This window comes from Danio rerio, chromosome 6 (assembly GCF_049306965.1).
Source record: "Danio rerio strain Tuebingen ecotype United States chromosome 6, GRCz12tu, whole genome shotgun sequence".
NCBI lineage: Eukaryota > Metazoa > Chordata > Actinopteri > Cypriniformes > Danionidae > Danio > Danio rerio.
Genome location: NC_133181.1, coordinates 4530714 through 4552001, shown reverse-complemented (window position 1 = coordinate 4552001; position 21288 = coordinate 4530714). Strand labels below are relative to the sequence as shown.

The 21288-nt window shown below is 35.4% G+C and overlaps 2 protein-coding genes across 6 annotated transcripts in view; both read right to left on the bottom strand.

Moving 5' to 3' along the window:
• The window catches only part of gad1b (glutamate decarboxylase 1b), a 34370-nt gene extending 26573 nt beyond the window's left edge, over positions 1 to 7797 (bottom strand). The window contains 4 exon segments of one of the 4 annotated variants that reach the window (NM_194419.1): positions 840 to 983; positions 4616 to 4678; positions 6386 to 6513; positions 7505 to 7613. In NM_194419.1, coding sequence (NP_919400.1) covers positions 840 to 983; positions 4616 to 4678; positions 6386 to 6461 — 283 coding nt within the window. In that variant the 5' untranslated portion in view covers positions 6462 to 6513; positions 7505 to 7613. 4 annotated transcript variants of the gene reach the window in all.
• Positions 7798 to 9616: 1819 nt separating this feature from the next.
• On the bottom strand, positions 9617 to 19306 carry erich2 (glutamate-rich 2). 2 transcript variants are annotated; one of them, NM_001326452.1, is made up of 11 exons: positions 19106 to 19306; positions 18630 to 18681; positions 17318 to 17357; positions 17113 to 17149; positions 16852 to 16947; positions 16627 to 16749; positions 14220 to 14314; positions 13922 to 14094; positions 12046 to 12103; positions 11879 to 11950; positions 9617 to 9953 (listed from the first exon to the last, which is right to left on the bottom strand). In NM_001326452.1, the coding sequence occupies exons 1-11, from the start codon at positions 19111 to 19113 to the stop codon at positions 9793 to 9795; spliced, it is 915 nt and encodes a 304-aa protein (NP_001313381.1). In that variant the 5' UTR covers positions 19114 to 19306; the 3' UTR covers positions 9617 to 9792. The 2 variants fall into 2 exon arrangements, with proteins under 2 accessions (NP_001313381.1, XP_068077848.1); XM_068221747.1 differs by having other exon boundaries at positions 9621 to 9953; positions 14220 to 14311; positions 19106 to 19301.
• Between the last annotated feature and the right edge of the window lie 1982 nt (positions 19307 to 21288).

Genomic DNA, 21288 nt, shown 5'->3' with positions numbered 1-21288 from the left:
TTTAGTTAACTTAATTGTTTTTTTAAATTAAAGTTGATTGAACATAAAACTATTAAATTATTCCACAAAAAACATCATTATGACTAAGTAGTTTAAACAAGCAGCAAAAAAATTGAGTGTAGTTTTAACTCAAGAAATCAACATTAAAAGGATTATCTCTAATTTTCAGTTACAACAAATATGTATCCATATTTAAAGAGAATAATCATTTAAATGTTCTACTTTAATATTTATCACAAAAACATGTACAGTTAACATTGCTAATGGAACTTTATTCGACAAACTCTAAGATGTTTTAGAAATACTTTTAACATTCACATTTTAGACCATTTGTTTCAGAAAATTCAGAAAACAATTAAATGAAACTTTTTTTTTTTATCATGTTTGCAAACTGGTCCCTTAATGAGGAAACAAAAATAAAAAGGTGTAATGTAAATTTACAATACAATACCACAATAGTTTTAACATAAGAAATCAATATTTAAGGAAATATCCTTGATTTTTAGTCACAACAAATAATAATCCATACTTTATTAACAGAATGTTCCTTTAAATGTTCTACTTAAATATTAACACAAAAACATGTTCAGTATACATTGCTCATTGAACTTTCTAACACATTTTATAGTTTGTCGAATATTTTAACATTTGCATTTTAGAATATTTATTTCAGAAAACAATTGCATTAAAGCTTTTTTAATCATGATTGCAAACTATTCCCTTCATGAAGAAAGAAAGTATACATTTAAAAAAACGAGAATCTTAACGAAATGTTCCTATAACTGTGGATACATCATCACTTGAAAAAAACATTAAGAAAGAGCAAAATGTGAGTTTACCTCGCGCGAACAGGTTGGAGAAATCTGTCTCATCGCGCGTGAAGCGCTCATTGTTGTCGCACGACATCTGGTTCTTGGCGCTCTCCTTGAAGGAGCCCACCATACGACTCTTCTCATCCAAACTGTTGTTCTTCTGCAGGAAACCTGCATCATTACAACACGGGGAAGAATTGCAAAACATCCTCAGCCTTGAGTCTGGTTGCGAGGGGAAATCAAAGTTACACTAGGCTATATATCCAACCAGTTGCTCAACACAAGCAACAAACAGAAGGTTTGCGCCCTAATATTTATACCCAAGGCTGATTCCAGCGGTTGGAGTTTTACTGGGACAGAGCTATTTATGGATTGGTCGAGGTTCAAAGGTGCTACTGTATCTGTTACATCAGAGGACATGTGGGGTGGTGTTTTTGGACCATGTAACGCTGTTGAAGCGCGGTTGAGTTAGGGTCTATCATCCTTCACAGATTCCGCTTCACTGATGCTCCATGTCATTAACTGCCGACAGGGACATTCAATAGACTGAAGCTACAAGCTATGGAGGGTGTTTTATTGGAGAAGCTTACATGAACATAGACAAACGGCTTTGGGTAGAACAGAGAGACCCACTTATTAGAAATTAGAGTCACACTTTACAATATAATGTTCATACTAACATGAACTACGAACAATATTGTACAGCATTTATAAATCATAATTAAACATGTAGTGCATTATTAACATTTAAGTTCATGCTTGATAACTTTAGTTAATGCACAGTGAGTTAACATGATTTAACATGAACAAATACAACCTTTTTGTAAAGTGTTAGTTGGAAATTAGGAATAGTTGTTGTTATTGGCGCCTTATTCATAATGGAAAATTCTTTTTGGAACCAACAACAAGAAAATTTACTTTAGTAATTTAAATAAAATATTGTTTTGAACCTTAAATTGTATTGTACTGCATATATTATAACATTTACAACTCTGAAAATGAATACTGCAGCATATTGTTAACTATAGTGAACTGATAAACTGTAATACATACTAATATACTTTAGATTTTACTAGAGCCAACTGTGGTGCAAAGAGATAATACAATGTAGTGTGACCATAACAAATTTAGGAATCACCAAAACAGATTTATTCAAGTGCTGTATGGTTTAAAAACACTAGCCTAAATAATATAGATTATTGTAGTATTTTTCATGTGCGCATGAATCTACAAATGATTTCCCTTGATCATTACCCAACAAAGAATTTTAATAAACGTCTAATAGACATCTAACGTAGACAGCTTGGCTAAAACAAGGCAGTGAAAATGTAATAGACATCTTAAAATAGCCCAAAGGACTAGTCATCAAACGGAGAGATTATTATATGTGTAGTCCTTCAATTCTGTTAATAGTTTTAGCCTATTCTTAGACTTCATTAGATTTTCACTGACAGGTCAAATGTAACCTTGTTTTAGCCAAGATGTAAACTTGTTTTAGGCGTCTATTAGACATTTTTTGAATACAAAAATGCTTGCTGGGTAGTACAAACTCATTTACTTGGAACCTTTTCATTAAAAGTGGATAATTTTGAACACACAGAAATATGCATATTTTTAATTCACATTGCACAGATTCGTTATTATTCTGAATGATTTTAATTGAGAACTGCGCAGAGCTATTGAATTTTGGGTCACTGATGGTTTGTGAGATTATAAAGAATATTTTTCAATATTTAACCGCAAATTTCCTTCGTTCGGTCTCGAGGTTTGCTTTGCGTGCCGGTTATCTCGCTCTCATTTTGAGCAGGACTATCAGACAATATTATCAGAGAAAACAGACCCCCGTTAATACTCCCCTCTGCCCACCCTGCAGCCCATCTCTCTCATTCAGGCTCGGTTCTGATAAGAGCTAATGACTATTCGATGCAGTAAATCTTTGGCGGTGCGCTGAACATCAATAGGCGACACGATTTTATTGCAGCTATCAAAATGGATTTTTCTGTTTTCTCTCATGCTAAAGACCAAAGCTATTGTGGGCTTTACAAGCAGGTTGAGTATGCTGATTGTGCATGCATTTAAAATAAAACATGCACTCTGATCAAACAACTAGAAAATGTGGGTCTTTATTTGAGCAGTGGTTTGCACGCGTTAACTTTGTTTCTTTAACATAAGATTAGTTAAAATAAATGTGTGCATGCGTTTTTCTTTTTATAAAAAACAAACAAACTAAAATGAGCCTATAAATATATAAATGCATGCATAAATAACATTTTAAAAAAATTAATAATGACAAAATAAACCTGATATATTTATTTAAGAAATTTTTGCACGTTTTTAAATGAGCTCCAATGAAATAAATATGCACCAGCTGAGTCGCTTAAATTATTTCATACATCAAAAATCTTAATGACAAAACTATCATGCAATTTTCCATTTAGCTATTTTTCCCTTATATGTATAGCATATATCAACCACGCAAGCAATAATCATGACACAAATCTGATTGCGTGTTTATTTTTTATGCACGCAAGCGAAATTAAATCCTGAGCAGCCCATAGCCTAATCTATGAGAATGAAACGAAGTTTCACCAGAGGCAATGGCCACATCCCCCAAACGTCATCATCTTAAAAACACCCAATCCTCTTCACATCTTTTAGCAGGCTATAAAAAGCAGCGTGGCGTAAAAAAGACAAGTTGAGAGCGAAGGCGAGGGAGAGAGACGGAGAACCACCCACCAGGAAACTAATAGACTAGAGAGAGCAACACCGGCAGCCCCTTTTTTTCTTCTGATATATGGAGTTTCGCTTTCCAGACAAATCCAGTTACGAAAACCCATCTAACTGACCGTGAGAGAAGATTTCCATCGAGACACTGACGATTCACAGGCTGTTTTTCTGCTGAAAAAAAAATCATGCCTTCCCAGCAGAGATTTTTGTGTGTTCAAAATAAGTCCAACAGACGTCTAAACAAAGACGCCTTGGCTAAATCAAGGTTGCAGCAAACTATTTTGTGTTTAATAGACATCTAAACGTAGACAGCTTGGCTAAAACAAAGCTATACTTGGGCTGTTAGTCAAAATTTGATAGACATCGAAGAATAGCCCGAAACTAGATCAGTCGTCAAATAGACAAATTAGACACACTTTACGAGTAGTCATTAATTTCTGTTTATTTGGTGACTAGTCTAGTTCTGGCCTATTCTATCAGATTTTCACTGACAGTCATAATCTAGCTCTGTTTTAGCAAAGACGACTATGTTTAGGCGTCTATTAAACATCTATCAGACATCTTTTTAAAACAAAAACATGTGAAAATCTAATAGATGTCTAAGATTAGCCAAAAAATAGACTAATAATCAAACACACATGACCACAAATGAGGACTCTGTCTAACTTATTTGATAAACTGTCTAATTCTGGGCTATTCTATTAGATTTTCAATGGAAACCTAAATTTAGCCTTGTTTTAGCCATATCGTCTATGTTCAGATGTCTTTTAGACGTCTTATTAACATAAAATTGCCTTTTCTATCTCCTTTCAGCTTGGTTTTTGTCCCTTTGTCAAGAAAATAATAATGAGAGTGAACAAGGGGGGACAAAAGACTAGGACCCTGTTCTCACAGTAGCCTACAGGGTAAATAACAGCTCGCTGACCTTTGGCGTGTGATGCAAACGCGCAGTGACAGTCGCTTGCTCCCTATCCAGGGCATACATGTGTTCACACCTGGGTCAACAACAGCATAAAGGTGCCCTCCACTTTGGCACCCCCAGACAGAAATGATGTTGGCACTGTACAATAACTTACCACAGATCTTCATGCCCAGTTTCCTCGTGCATCCGTGTGCAACCCCGTACCACGCGTCCGAGGCTAAAACGAGACGTTTGGAGAGCTGTTCAACATCCCATATTTGTAATTGCTTTTATGCTATGGGTGAGGATGTGAGCGCCTGTGTAAAAGCGCAAAGTGCAACATGCATTGACGCAAAACACAATGAATGTGTGCAACACATCTTTACAGGCTCTGTGCCTTTTTCCTAGATTTTTTCAAAGAGCTTGATTTTCCCTCAAGCAATCAATAGAGGCTATCAGAGAGGCAGGCAGCTAATAGATGGTGGCACACATCCGGCAAAGAGGCGGTTTAAAATAAGCGGGCATGAAATGAGGTCTCGGGATTAATTGAGTGAATCGCTTGTGTTTGACTTGCCAGCCGTCATATACAGCGAGTCTACAGAAAATGGACCATTCGGAATATACACATGAATGACCTCCAGGCGTTAGTGACCAGACAGATGCAGCATTACAATGTCGATGCAAGAAAAATGTACGCACAATCACAACGTTAAGCATTTGCATAATTCAGCAAAACATTTTGACATTGCATTTAAATACTATAGGTATGACTTTGAATGATAAAGCGATTCCAATCGAAGCAGGGGATGTATATAATAATTATTAATAGTTTGATATAAATTGATGTCATGCTCTGGGTGGGTTTTGTCTGAGGGCAGATCTGGCTTTATTTGCCCCAGGCGCGCGCTGTCAGGATGAGGCACAGACAGCACGAGCCCCTCAGGTCAGTAAGCGTGAGATAGAGCTTGGCAGGGAGATAATAGCAAAACACGCAGAATACACACACACACACACACACAGCACAGCAGCACAATTTTTTACAGCATATAAAATGGAAAAAAACCCATATATAGCTTTTACTAGATCAATACAATACATTACATTAAGCATGATATTTTTAATTTATCACAATCTACACAAAAGCACATAAAGGTTATATATATTATATAACATCAAACTAATTTTTAATGCATTTTAAGATCTTGACTTGGCCATTTTAGCATATTTACAAAGGAAAACGTGAAGTGGAGCGTAATGGCGGGTAATTTTAGGTAATTACGCTATTGAGGTGGGACTGTTGAAAGCAGATGATGGCTGATTGCTGTTATTTAAGCCACCATAAAACGTGCCAACAAGCAGCACCATTGTTATAAAAACGGGATCCCAATTTAATGCAAAACGTACACAAAATGATGGTAACATTTTTTGTTATTATTTAAATCTTCTGGTATGAATTAAGACAAATATATACACCGCAAAATAGAATAAGGGATCAATTTTGTCTTATACATCATCTATCTATTGATCTTCCTTTATTAAAAACTTATTATCTTTATTAAAATCTATCTATCTATCTATCTATCTATCTATCTATCTATCTATCTATCTATCTATCTATCTATCTATCTATCTATCTATCTATCTATCTATCTATCTATCTATCTATCTATCTATCTATCTATGCATTTGGTCAAATATGAACCAACGTGCGCATTTCAAAAACCCGACATTGAGTTTGTCCACATTTGACCCAACGCTAGGTTAAAACAACCCAGCATTTCTGTCTATCTATGATAATTTATGATTCGTCTCTCCAGCTGTAAGGTGATCTGTCAGCTAATAGACATTTCACACGGTGCGGTGTGTTTTTTAAGGCAGTGATGAACATCGCCACCCCACGGAGTAAACAAGCCAAGTGAAAAACGCGTTATCCAGAGAGACCTACTTGTGGCAGGTTGTCGTAAATTAGCCGTGTTTGGGTCCATATCACCAGCCGAGGAAGAAGGTGCAGAAGACGCCATCAGTCCACGGGAAACACCTCAATGCTTTCAGACTGAATGGAAAAATCTGACACTACACGGAGAATATATGCAGAATTAGGACAGAAACAAAAAGTGCAGACACAAATCAGACACAAAATTAGACTAAATCTCAAATGCAGCTATAAAAGCGATCATTCCTCTTCTCCAAAGTATAATTTCACGCATCAGATTCCCCTTGTGAAATGGCTGTAATTCACTCTCCTTCAGCACAGGATAATTTGTCTTGCGTTACGCGCACTCAGTGTTCTGTCATGTTCAGAAATGCGCTCTGATTGAACAGCGCACATTACAGCACACCCAAAAAGCGCGAGCAAACACAACAGAGGAAATAAATAATCCAAAATAAAATACGTATGCAAGTAAATTCTGGAAATAATCCCACCTATATAGGCTAACTTGTTATTTAGGATGGCAGTCCGGCTGTGTTCTCCAGACGCACCGGCTCCTCTGAGCTCCAGCGCGCAGCAGACCGTGAAGTCTGACTTAATTGGCTCTGTAACGAGCTCTTTAAATCCAATCATTTAAAACCAAGAAATGAAGAATCTGCTCACTTCAACCACATCATAACAAAGGAGAAATAATCCTTCTGACGGTATTTTTAGTCTAATGATGGCGATGATAAATAACATTTCTTTTGTGTGAGGTGATTTTAGAAGGTCACAAAGAAAGGGGGAGAGCTAAAATGAATTGAAAAAATGCAAATTATTGATTTCTCAATTAAGATGATCTTTAAATATCCTCAAATAATGAGCATCGCTCACTGAGCGAAATATATAGGCAAAAAATCATTGCGCCGCTCATGTGTTAAATTACAGCATATTTTTAGATCATTATTTTGCCATATCCAATCATCACATAATCACAATAACTGATTTAGATATGTACATATATGTATTTAAATCTGATTTATATATAAAATACAGCTCTTCTTTCAAATATAATCTTCCTAACATCGTAAAACTAGACAAAAACGCAATTCTGCATGGAAAATTTAGATGGTAACAGAGAAGGTGAGCGCTTACCTTACGGAGTCACAGGTGTCACAGTAAAATCCTGTAAAAATGGCACACGGAGGATGGTTCACACCGCGTGATGTTGCTGCGAGACTCTTATCATGGGGAAACCAAAATAATTGGGAAGAGCATAACAATCCATTCAGCGTTAAATCTTGATCCAGTGTTTATCCTTCAAAGAGGGGGTAAAGGAGAAATCTCCAAAATCACTTCGGCTGTATTTGTCCAGGGGTTTTAGATCCACGGGTTTATCTCGACTCTGTTGATTGTTAAGGACTCAAGCCATCGGACACAAGAAGTTTAATTCTCCGAGTAATATATACATGTATATATACACACACACGTCAAAACACCGTGGGAGTGAGAAAAGGGTGAGTGAGTGAGAGAGAAAGAAAAGAGAGAGAGAGAGAGATGATGAAAACGAGAACACATTTTGATAGTTTCTTTTATTTATTAATAACTATTTTAGACACATCATAAACCAATATAAGCATTCCAGTCTAATTAGTTTTTTTTTCCAAATATATATATTTAATGCACTACTTGTGGATCAGCGTTAGTTATAACGTGAGGCATCTGGAACTGCTCACCAGAAGGTGGCAGCAGAGAGCAGACCAACTTGAACTTGAATGAAGGATTTTTGGGCAGCGCCCTGGAAAATCACTCTGCTCTTGTCTGTAAGATCGTTTGTTTTAGGAGCTCTACTGAATCAGCGTGTCAGAATTGACGACAACTTTTCATGCGGTGAGCTGTAAAGTGCGCAGTTTTTCACCGAAGCCTTTTCAGCACCTGGACAGCTCCGCGCAAAACGACACTGGGCTATAGTTGTCTCCAGTCAGTGTTTTTAAGGATGTTGTTTTTTTTAAAAGCTATTTTCTACAAACGCACACATTTAAGTATTGTCCTAACATGCACACAAAACATTTAATGCAGACATTGCCAATGCATGCGTTGTGTTCAACATTAGCTAGGGCAAAATAAAAATATATACAGTGCTCAGCATATATGAGTACACCCCATTTTAAAAATAAATATTTGAACCAATTTCTCAGTGAATATGGGTAATATATACATTGGTGCATTTGAACAAAACAGATTTATTAAACAGATATATTTATTAAAATTACATTTTAGTCAAAGAACATCTTTAGAAATTAAAGATAATGCAATTAAATTAATGCAAAACTACAATATTTCAACAAATAGATTTTTTTTGGATTTTTGCTGTTTTTTTAAAATGGTATTTAATATTTTTCCCTAATATAAATTTGGTCTGCTAATCTTTAAACCATTACTGTACGTTATTTTGTTAGATTAGCTCCAGATTTGGCTTCAGTACTGACTAATTTAATGTATATGCACACATATAATATTGTAAAGCATCTTATAGAAAATATTATTTTAAAAGAGATTTGGGGAGTGAACTGTGTACATTTAAAAACTATTAATACCCCTGGCAAATTCAAAGTCACTTTTATTTAACCAGCAGATTGTATTAATCAGACAGGACACCGGGTTCTCCCAAAATATAATAAGACAATGTACAAGAGGTTGTGGAAAAACAAACAAATATTTTTCTCAGCTTTTATTAAAATTTGAACAAAAATTTTAAGTCAGAATTTGCCATAGGTATGAATAGGGCTTGACTGTATATATGCAATTAAATATAAAATATAAACTTTTTAACTTTAAGCATTTGAAGATTAGATTTGGTTTCAAAATATTTAGTTATTCGTTTTTAATTATATCTGCAGCATCAATTAGTTAAAATCAAATATAAAAAATAGGATTTTGTAGACTATACACTACACACTTACGAAAATAAATGCTAGGTTGTAGAGTCAAATACAAACCCAATCGTTGGGTTAAAATGAGTTTGTATATTTAACAAAGGTGTTAAATTTAATTGAAAAAATAAACCCAATTTTAGGTTTGTCCATATTTGACCTAGCTTTGGGTTACGACAAGTCAGATTTTTTTTTAGAGTGCAATTGGTCTCAAAATAATGGTTATTGAGCCTTTTTGGACAACTTTTAGTGTGAGCGGTAAATTTAGGAAATGATATAGTTCTTCCGTTAGATGGCGCTATGTTGCATTTTTACAACAAATAAACCGAAAAAATTAAGCTTGAAATGGGTATTTTATTCACAATACACAATTCACACAGAATATGTGCAGTCAGCAATTGAGAAAACTGCATACATGAGATGCTGAACAGATCACGCATTGTTTATGAGCACAAGACATATAAGCAATAATGTTTGTGATGCAGGACATTCACTCCACCAGATGCTAATTTAGCATGAAGATGATAATGTATCATCTGTGCTGTCAATGGACTCTTCATCTGTGTCAGAGCTCTCTGATGACTCATCATCATCATCATCATCATCTTCATCATCATTATCATCAGATGTGTCAGATTCATCATCATCATCATCCGATTCTTCATCCGCTTCTAAACATTTTGATGACATCCATATGAAGAAGGTAAACCCAACGCACTTGAATTTCAGTCATCATTTGCTTTTGCACACACATTATTAAAGTTAGCCATCTGGAACATTGCTTCTAATGAGTTTGGCTTATTTCATTTCAGCGCAGAGCTTCACAAAACACTTTGTTTAGAGCAGTTTGAAGATGAATCTTTCTAAGCTAGAATGTTGAAATATGAAAGAAGAAAATTTGTAATAAATAATATAGGATTAATCATCATTTGCTTACACTGATGATATTTATATTTTTTAATCCATAAGACAAATGAAGCTATTGTTAAATAGATTTATGATCCTCTTTTAAAAAGTCTATTCACCCAAAACATTCAAACAGACATAATAAAATTATTAAGTGAACTTTTAGGTCTATGTTCTCAAAAGAGACACAATCACTTTCACAATCACAAATAAGCAAATTTACTTTAAAAACTAAGTAACCCCGTTGCCTAAAAGGGTCAGTTCACCCAAAGCTGAAAATCCGTAATCATTTACTCACCCTTTACTTTTCACAAACCTGTTTCTTTCTTCTTTTGAACACGAAATAACATATTTTGAAAAGTGTTGGAAACTGGCAACCATTGACATCCATAGTATGTTTACTGGGTTCTAACATTCTTCAAAATATCTTCTTTTTTGTTTAACAGGAAAAAAACACATACAGGTTTGGAAACACTTAAGGGCGCACAAATAGCGAGTAAATGTTTGTTTTTGGTTGAACTAGCTCTATAAAAGCATCAGCAGACTTAAAAAAGACAGTAAACTTGTGTAACTTGGAACTGTTACATTATTTTTTCTTTCATTCAACTGTTAAGTTTAATTTTTATAATTCTGCACATAGTTAATTTACCTAATAATTTTAAAATTACAATTTTCACAGGGTAAAATTAACATATTTGTTTGTAATTCAATCACAAATTTAATTTAATTCATTCTTGCTTGTCACACAGCAAGACTTGTAACTTCTGCATTAACCAATGAGATTTGTTCTCACGCATCAAGTTGTTTGAGTTTCTGTTTACTGATTTATTTGTGATTATATACTGTTCAAACAAAGTGAAGTTAAATATTAAACTAATTTCAAGAAAAGCACATGCTCATGATTACCCAGCTGGCCCTCATTAGCTAATCACGATCCTCCAAACAAAGGATCCCAAGTCACTATATACAGTTGAAGTCAGAACTATTAGCCCCCCTTTGAATTTTTTTTAAAAAAATATTTCCCAAACTATGTTTAACAGAGCAAGGACATTTTCAAAGTATGTCTAATAATATTTTCCTTCTGGAGAAAGTGTTATTTGTTTTAATCGTCTAAAATAAAAGCAGTTTTTAATTTTTCAAACACTATTTTAGGGTCAAAATTATTAGGGGTTTCCCCCAGGTTGCCCAGTTTCCTCCCACCATCCAAATATGCACTATATTATAGAAAAATAAGCCTAATTCTTCTTTCTAAATGTCTTACCCTCAGGAACTTCACCTTAACCTCAGCAGCGGGGGAGTTTTGAGATCAACCTGAGCTCAATCTCCCCTCGCCCTGTGAAAGAGAGTGAGCCCTGAGCCCGAGGAGCTATGCATCAATCATGAGCCAAGTGTAAATTCTTAAATAAAGTGAACACTTAAACAACACATTAAGTGTTTCCTTTATTTTTTTGAGCAGTATATAAACTCTGTCTATCACGAAATGTCTTGAAAAGACTTTGGTGCATGGATTTACTTTAGACATCATCAGTCAACAAAAATTTGTGATTAGACTTTCATTTGTTCATTTGTATGATGAATCTAAGTCTTATGAGCTTGGTACAACAAACACTGGCAGTTTTCATTTTGAGATGAACTAAGTTTTGCCAAAAATAAGTAGTAATAGACTAAAATAAATAGATTATAATCTTACCCATCAGCAGTTTTTCTTCAATGAGTGGAAGGAACCATTTGGCTTCTGAGTTCTGGGGCTCATAAATTAAAACTGAATTGATGAAAACATCAGTATCAAGACAGGGTTTGAGAAAAGACCATTTTAATAGATAAATTAATAAACAAGTAATTCAAATGTCTACTTACTCATCTGACAAAGCTTCTTTGCAAGTTGGTAATTCTTTATCATCACAGCCTGTAGAAACTGGAGTTAGAAAATAAATCTAGTTGTAACCTGCCATTGTTTGGTATATGAAAAATATTGTTGGCTCAATAATACATTTATTTATTCATCTATTTATTTTTGTCTTTTGGTCATTTTGGATATACAGTTGAAGTCAAAATGATTCACCTACCTGTGAATAATTTTTTCCCAAATGATGTTTAACAGAGTAAGGATTTTTTCACAGTATTTCCTATACAATTTTTTCTTCTGGAGAAACTTATTTGTTTTATTTTGGCGAGAATAAAAGCATTTTTTTATTTTCTTAAAACCATTTTAAGGTCAAAATTATTAGCCCCCTTAAGCTATATATTTTTTCGATTGTCTACAGAACAAACCATCGTTATACAACGATTTGCCTGATTACCCTAACTTGCCTAATTATAGTTAAGCTTTTAAATGTCACTTTAAGCTGAATACTAGTATCTTGAAAAATATCTAGTCAAATAATATGTGCTGTCATCATGCCAAAGATAAAATAAATCAGTTATTAGAAATGAGTTATGTTTAGAAATGTGTTAAAAAAAATCAGTAACACTTTCTTTTGATAGTCCATTGAGTATTAGTAGACTGCCTGTTGATACTGCTCCATCAACACATCTGACATCAACATACAACACACAACTGACCATAAGAAACTTTGCAAGTACATGTCAACTTACACTATTTTCAACTGTCATGTACGCACCATGGCGTGGTGCTGAGTGGAGCATTCGGTGTGTGACGCCCTTGCAGGCCCGGAGTGGGACTCCTTTTTAGCCCTGGAGTTTCAAGCCTTACACCCGCCCACATCAGTTCCCGACTGACTATATTAAAATAAGTCAATTTCCAATTCAGTTTGTAATGACACTATCAAGTCTTTTTCAAGGAAACAGCTGCTTTAGAACTTCATATGTTTTTCATAAATATGTCGGTGCTAAATCTCTATTCTTTAAAACACTTTTCTTTTAAACATCACCATGTCTTTCCTGCAATATCTTTTCTAACGGTGGCCACGCAAAAAATGAAAATAAGATATTTACACCTACATAAGTAACCCAAACAGTATTATACACCTTAACACTAAAAAAATAATAATTATTAATATTAAGTTGAGGTTCGAACTCAGATTGACGGTGTCGTAACGCAACGTGCTGACCAACAGACCACAATGACGCTGTTTTAATTGAAACTAAAAATACAGTCGATTTCTTCCCTTTTTAGATTTTGATCAAGTTATGTCAGATTTATTATGTAGTGAATCCTCTGATTTTCATTGAGCAGGTGTAATATTCATTAATATTAATTCTTCTAATTCTTATATTCCCTAAGGTGACGCTGTCATCATTAACCTGCAGGCAGCATTTTGCTCACAGGGCTGCGAGAAAATAAATAAAAAGAGCAAAGCTGCGGCAAAATAATGAATAAAAAGAGGGAGGCTACAGTCAAATAAATAAAAAAATGAAAAAAGTGCGAGTGCTGAGAGTGCAAGCAGCCAGAGACACCAGCCCTCGCGGCCAAAAAAACGGACCGGCCCATCGGGAATTCTACCGGTCCTATTGATTAGCCAATCCGGGCCTGCGCCCTTGACCCTAATCCCAGTCTATTTATAATCTAATGAGAATTAGTTGGCATGTAGATGCAATGTAATTCAAAATCAACAAACTGACCCTTAAAATAAAGTGTGACCAAAAAACCATTTAACAGAATTTGGGGAAAAATATACAGGGGGGCTAATAATTCTAGAGGGCTAATATTTCTGACTACAACTGTAAGTGTTGCTAAATGTATAAATATTAATGATATGTCCCACTGCTTTACCTCTGCAAAGAGTTCTAGCGGTACAAGTCCTTCATCGCTCTCATTTTCCTCCTCATCATGTTGTGCCTCAGGAGATTCCTTGTCATTTGCGGACAGCACTTCTCCAGGGGCCTGAGTGTGCAGTTCATGCACACTTTCTGACTGAACTTCACATTCTTCTTGCTTTTCCAGTGCTTACATTAAAAAAAATAAAATAATTTTTTTGGTCTGTAGGATTTCAAAAGAATCGCAAAATGCTTGACGAATTAGACTGAACTAAATGTGTTAAAAAGACTAAAGGAGAAAACAGATTCAGTACCTGTCATAATCGAGGGAACCTGTTTGGGTGGTTTATGTCCATGCGTGGTTACATTTCTGAAGGACGGAGCTTTAGAGGCATTATACCCTCTGCTGCTGAAAAAATGGGTGATAAAAGGTAAACTATTAGAGATCACTGGAGCGAATGAATGCCATCAGCTTCCCTGCTTTATGCATGTACGGCCCATAAACCACATCCCATGCATGACCCAAAGAGCACGTCGACTGGAATACAAAAACCACTCGTAGACTCAAATTAAAAATGTGCTTGTTTTCATATTCCGTTCTGTATTGGGAATCTAGTCCGATGATCTAGTAAAAAACAAGTGTTGCTTTTAGTTCAAGCGCTCATATTATGTCATCCTAAAAGATTCCTAAGTTTGTTTTCTAAGTTTTCTATTAGGTTTACATCACATCTGTTCTCACAGTGTCTGAAATGGTTAATTTGAGAATCTGGTATAGATCCTGCTTTTCCAATAGCCTGCTCTGCTTTGATTGGTCAGCTGATTTTCAGTCTGTTGTCATTGATCTACTGCTTACAGCATATGTCAGAAACGAAACCTTCATTACAGAATTTTAGCTGTTCATTAGCACAGATTTTGTGGATTGTCCTTTAGAGCAGTGGTTCCCAAAGTGGGGGTCGTGGGACAATGACTTGGTGATTTCTAAAAGTCAAATATTTTTTTTAAACTATTAGAATTACCACATTTCATCCATAACCCACAGAAGATGAAAATAGTAGTCAATAGTTACATTTAAAAAGCAACAACATGCCAATAAGACGCCATCAACCTTTCAATTGTTTTCATAGGAATGGTGTGTTTACATTAACAACACAGCAGTAGCGTCAGCCACAGCAGATTGATTTTATAACACTAGGGTTAACTTTCTAAGACCTTTATGGCAATCAAATAGATCAAAAATAAATGCAGGCAACTGAACATTGAGGATGATCTATAAGTGGTGGTCTCCAAAATTAATCCAAGAATAAACGTGTGCTGAAAACATTTAGTCTCATAAGGTGACGTTAATATTAAATGAAACAAATAAATAAATGACTAAGTTATAGCCTCTGCTTGTTAGATGGTTGCACTTATTTCTGTTGTCAGCATGCTCATGTTCATCTAGACCTATTATTGTGTGGGCATTGTTATTTTGGGGCTCGCAGGCTGAAAATTTTGGAAACCCCTGATTTAGACAACCTGACAACAAAAAAGATATTAAAACCATATCAATATCAGCCCATAAATGCTATTTTTAATGTTATTATTATCAGTTCAATAACAAAATTAAAGTAATATATTTAAATTGATAAATTGTTTATTAATTTGGTTGGTTAAACCACTTCACATGAATGATGCCTACCTTTTTTATTTTATTTATTTATGGTATTTCTTTATTTTAATGATTTTTTTTCAATGGCTTGGTTGCTTGATTTAGGCTTTTTAAAAATGTATTATGATTTTTAGGGGGTTTCACCTTTATTTGACAGGACAGTAGAGAGAATTGACAGGAAAGTGTGGGGAGCAGAGAGAGAGGGGAAGAATCAGCATAGGACCTCAAGGTGGGAATTGAACTTGGGTCGCAGTGAACACCGGAGTACATGTGTCAGTGAACTTTCCACTACGCCATTGACACCGACTCTGCATTTTTTGTTTTTGACTGGCAGTAAATGTTATTTATTCCAACGTGTTCATAGAAAATAATAGTTTATAAATAAATTTCAGAAAACATAAAAAAGAAGCTTTAAACATGAAATCAACTGTTACCAGTATGTGTTTGCCTTTTGTTTTTGCAATCATGCAAAAAAAGTACAAATTTTAATTTGCAGGGTGACTATTTGCACCCAGTGTCCTGGAAACCAACGCAAACGCAGGGAGAACAAGCAAACTCCACACAGAAACACCAACAGAGCTGAGCCGAGGTTCGAACCAGCGACCTTCTTGCTGTGAGGCGACAGCACTACCTACTGCACTACTGCGTCTCCTTCACACTGCTATTAGTAAGGTAAACAATTAAACATGCTAGTTAATCTATTGAAAGAAATGTGTTTGATTTGGTAATCTCACAGCAAAATCTGATCATTTGCTTACTCTTTTGGAGTGTCAATCCTTCTCTTGACATCAACCCGAGAGTTTCCATAGCAACTGCATATTAATATCCTTAACCACACCCCTCTTAATATTAGTTTACAATGAGAAAATTATGCAAAAACAAGCCCCGTCCCCCTACTCAATATACAATTTCAGTTGGAAGTCCATCAACAAACTGAAGTAAAAGCTTCAGCTAAGACTGTTCAGAATCCAGATCTTTTACATTCAACGAGCATTATTAGACACTAAATGAAGCATAATACTGTATCATAAAAAGCCAAACAGTGGCATTGGATTATTTTGTTCGGTTTTTACCTGTTAGAACTGTGTGCTTTGAGACTAGGATTTAATGTTTCTGACTTCTGGAAAGCATTTTGTTTTGTTGTTAAGGAAGAATCCATCCCATCTGTCTTTCCCTCAGGTTTTGGTTTCTGCTGCCTACACAAAACAAAACATCTGAATAACGGTTGATCTGTAAATCCAGCAATCCATTGACAGCTAAATGGGTGATTAATCAGTCTTATAAATGTCTGTTTTTACCTTGTGGAAGAGCTAAGTTTCATATTTGATGCTGTCTCAGAGGTTTGAGCAGGAGCCTGTCCTTCTGTCTTTTCATTTATTTTGAGTTTTGTTTGCCTAGAATCAAACCAAAACACTGAATACAATTGACACACACATAGTTTGTAAAGGAAATAATGCTTACTGTATACACTCTCGTAAAAATCCAGGCTTCCTTTATTAGTGGTCTGTATTCAAACAATGTAAAAAGCTAGTGACCTAGTAACACAGTTTTAAACCTACTTTGCTTTCCGTTCCACTGCTTCTTTTGCTGCTGGGTCTACAGAACAAAGCAGGTAATGTCATTCAACCTCTCAAAAAAATAAGAAGCCTTGAGGAAATCAGGGTAGACAGTCGTCATGTGTGTATAACTGCTAAACGATACTAAACAGTTGCTATAGCTGCATTGTATTTGCAAGTATAGATTATAATAATTAGATTATTGTACCTCCCAAGCTGGCACTCAAAAGCTTCAAGGGTGGAACTTCCTTTAGAAAAACAGGAAAAAATGTTACTGATTAAATAGTTATATAAACACATACACTCACAGTCCACTTAATTAGGTACACCAGTATAACTGCTAATAATTCAATATATTTTCTAATTAATTTCTAATCAGCCGTTCACATGGCAGCAACTCGATGCATTTAGGCATGTAGACATGGTCAAGACGATCTGCTGCAGTTTAAAGCAAGCATCAGAACGGGGAAGAAAGGGGATTTAAGTGACTTTGAACATGGCATGGTTGTTGGTGCCAGACGGCTGGTCTGAGGATTTCAGAAACTGAATGGTCCAATAAAGAGAAAATAACCAGTGAGCGGCAGTTCTGTGGGTGTAAATGCCTTATTGATGCCAGCGGTCAGAGGAGTATAGCCAGACTTGTTTCAGCTGATAGAAAGGCAACAGTAACTTAAATAACCAATTGTTACAGCCGAGGTTTGCAGAAGAGCATCTCTGAACACACAACACGTCAAACCTTGAGGCGGATGGGCTACAGCAGCAGAAGACCACACCGGGTGCCACTCCTGTCAGCTAAGATCAGGAAAATAAGGCTACAATTCGCACAGGCTCACCAAAACTGCACAATAGAAGATTGGAAAAACGTTGCCTGGTCTGACGAGTCTTGATTTCTGCTGCCACATTCGGATGGTCGGGTCAGAATTTGGCGTCAACAACATGAAAGCATGGATCCATCCTGCCTTGTACGGTTTAGGCTGGTGGTGGTGGTGTAATGGTGTGGGGGATATATCCTGTCAACACCACAGCATACAGTTCTGTTGCTGACCATCTCCGTCTCATTATGACCACGTTGTACCCATCTTCTGATGCCTACTTCCAGCAGGATAACACACCATGTCATAAAGCGTGAATCATCTTAGACTGGTTTCTTAAAAGTGACAATGAGTTCACTGTACTCAAATGGCCTCCACAGTCACCAGTTATCAATTCAATGGAGCACCTTTGGGATGTGGTGGATCTGCAGCAACTGCGTGATGCCATCATATCAATAAATACCAAAATCTCTGAGGAATATTTCCAGTACCTTGTTGAATCTATGCCACAAAGGATTAAGGCAGGTCTAAAAGCAAAAGCAGGTCCAACCCAGTTCTAGTAAGGTGTACCTAATAATGTGGCCGGTGAGTGTATAGTAATAATTAGTATCAGAAACAACTCTTTCGTCTAGCTCTTTCGTGAAGCAAAAAAATAAAAAAAATAAAATACTATTAATAAGCATAAATGACCTACATATGCAAACTGACCTTTTCACTGAGCTTTGATGAGACTTCTGAGGGTCTTCCGACACACTGTAACCTTAATAATAAAATGGTAAATAAATGCAGACATTGTTCAGAACTTAATTAAACTGATATTCCTATCAATTTAAACCACATTTGTGACCATAAATAGATAGTTTAGGTCGACTGTACGGGCTCTAATGTTATTTTAACTCATATTTATAGGCTAACTATACGACTTGGGGGCAATTAGATCAGTCTGAAGTCTTCATGCCTTGCCTGTAACTCAAGTCTCTGCTGAATTTTTTAAGCCTCGATCACTATCACAGCCACATTCAGCAACATTTACAGTTAACGAAGAAAGGTAGCCACGTATTAGGAACAAAACAGATATAAACGGTTTGTTAGATAATGTAGAAAACATAAGTTTAACGTTAGCAAAAGACATAACTTAGGCTAATACATTAAACCGTCGTGTGTAAAGTGTCGCTTGTTCTTACCTGTTCATCTGTGCGATGTGTCTAACTTTATTCTCATATATATATATCGTCTGTATTTAGAAGACGAAAGGGTACTTTTATTAAATAGTGCCTACACTAGCACATTTCTGAAGTTTCGTTCGACTTTCTGAAGCGCTGTTGTAGTTTGAGAGAGCACTGGAAGGTTGCAGGACAAGCGTGCTGTTTCCATAACTACAGGCGTCACCCTCAAATAATCCGAGGGCAAACGTGTGTCTTCCGGAACCAATGTTTAACTTGACGACGTCCAAAATTGCTTTATGAAGTGCTTCATTAACGTTTGTGAAAAAATCACGTTTAATCGCCAATGAGTCTGACACCTGTTTGTTATGTTATATTGTATGTAGGGGCTGTAGTGTATGTAGTGGGTAGCGCTGTCGCCTAACAGCAAGAAGGTCGCTGGTTCGAACCTCAGCTGGGTGAGTTGGTGGTGTTCGCGTGGGTCCCGTGTTCGCGTAGGTTTCCTCCGGGTGGTTTCCACCACAAGTCCAAAAAACATGCGCTATAGGGGAACATGCTAACTTGTCCGTAGTGTATGAGTGTGAATGAGTGTGTATGGATGTTTCCCAGTGATGGGTTGCAGCTGGAAGGACATCCGCTGTGTAAAACATATGCTGAATAAGTTGTCGGTTCATTCCGCTGTGGCAACCCCAGATTCATAAAGGGACTAAACTGAAAATAAAATGAATGAATGAAAACCGTCAATCCTTGACTTCCAGGAAAAGCAAATATATGCAAGTCAATGGTCAGTTATATGTTTTCGGCCTTTTTCAATATATCTTCTTTTGTGTTCAACAGAAAAAAGAAACTTAAACAGACTTATGACAAATGAAGGGTGAGAGTAAATGATGAAAAAAGCAAACAGATCTTAAAAAAACATTCGTAAATGTTCCAGTAATGTCAAAGCTTCTTTACCCAAATGCCAAAAAGACAGTATATATATATATATATATATATATATATATATATATATATATATATATATATATATATATATATATATATATATATATATATAACAGATTTTTATTGATGTGATCCAGCATGAAAAACATTGTTCATCCTCATCAAGTGCATCTTTAAGCGTTTGGCCAGGTGGTTTTAGGACAATTTTGATGAAAGTTAATGATCTACTTTAAATGTTGACTATATACTGTATATTTGCATAGAGATGGCAACTTGACCACATCTGAAGGCGTTAGAAAAATCTTAAATATAAAAGTACTTATGAACAAACCATGTTGGAACTTTAATCCACTTTACTGAAAATCAGGCCTAAATAAATACTCTAAAACAAAAGGGTCTAAGGGAGTGCCAGAAGAATCATTACTGGTTCCCCAAAGATTATTTCTTAAATGAATGCACGTTTTTGAATTCTGAATAGTGATTTTTGTATTGTGTTTATCAAATTTTTTTTCCAGAAATGTCAAAGACTTAACACAAAAACATATATGACAGATATGTGCAGTTAAAGTCAGAATTATTAGCCCCCCTGAATTATTAGCTACCCTGTTAATGTTTTCTCCCAGTTTCTGTTTAACGGCAAGAAGATTTCTTCAATAAATTTCTAAGCATAATAGTTTTAATAACTCATCTCTGATAACTAATTTATTTTATCTTTGCCATGATGACAGTAAATAATATTTGACTAGAAATTTCTCAAGACACTTTTATTATTTAGGTTAACTAGGCAGGTTAGGGTAATTAGGCATGTTATTGTATAATGATGGTTTGTTCTGTAGACCATCGAAAAACATTTAGCTTAAAGGGGCTAATAATTTTGTCCTTAAAATGTTAAAAAAACTACTTTTATTCTAACCGAAATAAAACAAATAAGACTTTCTTTAGAAGAAAAAAAATAATATCAGACATGCTGTGAAAATGTCCTTGCTCTGTTGAACATCATTTGGGAAATATTTAAAAAAACCAAAAAATAAAAAGGGGGCTAATAACTCTGACTTGAACTGTACATAATTTTTTTATTTTTATTTTTTACACTGTAAAAAATATCTGTTAATTAACAGTTTCCGAATTTTGTGTTTTCCGTTTATTTACAATTGTGAATTGCATTATGGCATTATGATCTCTGCTCTTTTAAAGTTGAAAATGCAACTATACAGTTTAACAAAATGACTTTTATTGACAATTTAGTAGTTTGAAACAAT

Bases quoted from the DNA above. Each gene is read 5' to 3' on its own strand.
- erich2 (NM_001326452.1), bottom strand. The intron at 14,315-16,626 runs GTAAAAACCGAA...CCATTTTTTCAG, and splicing joins AAAGCACACAGTTCTAACAG to CAGCAGAGGGTATAATGCCT. The intron at 9,954-11,878 runs GTAAGATTATAA...CAAAATGTTTAG, and splicing joins TGAAGAAAAACTGCTGATGG to AAGCGGATGAAGAATCGGAT.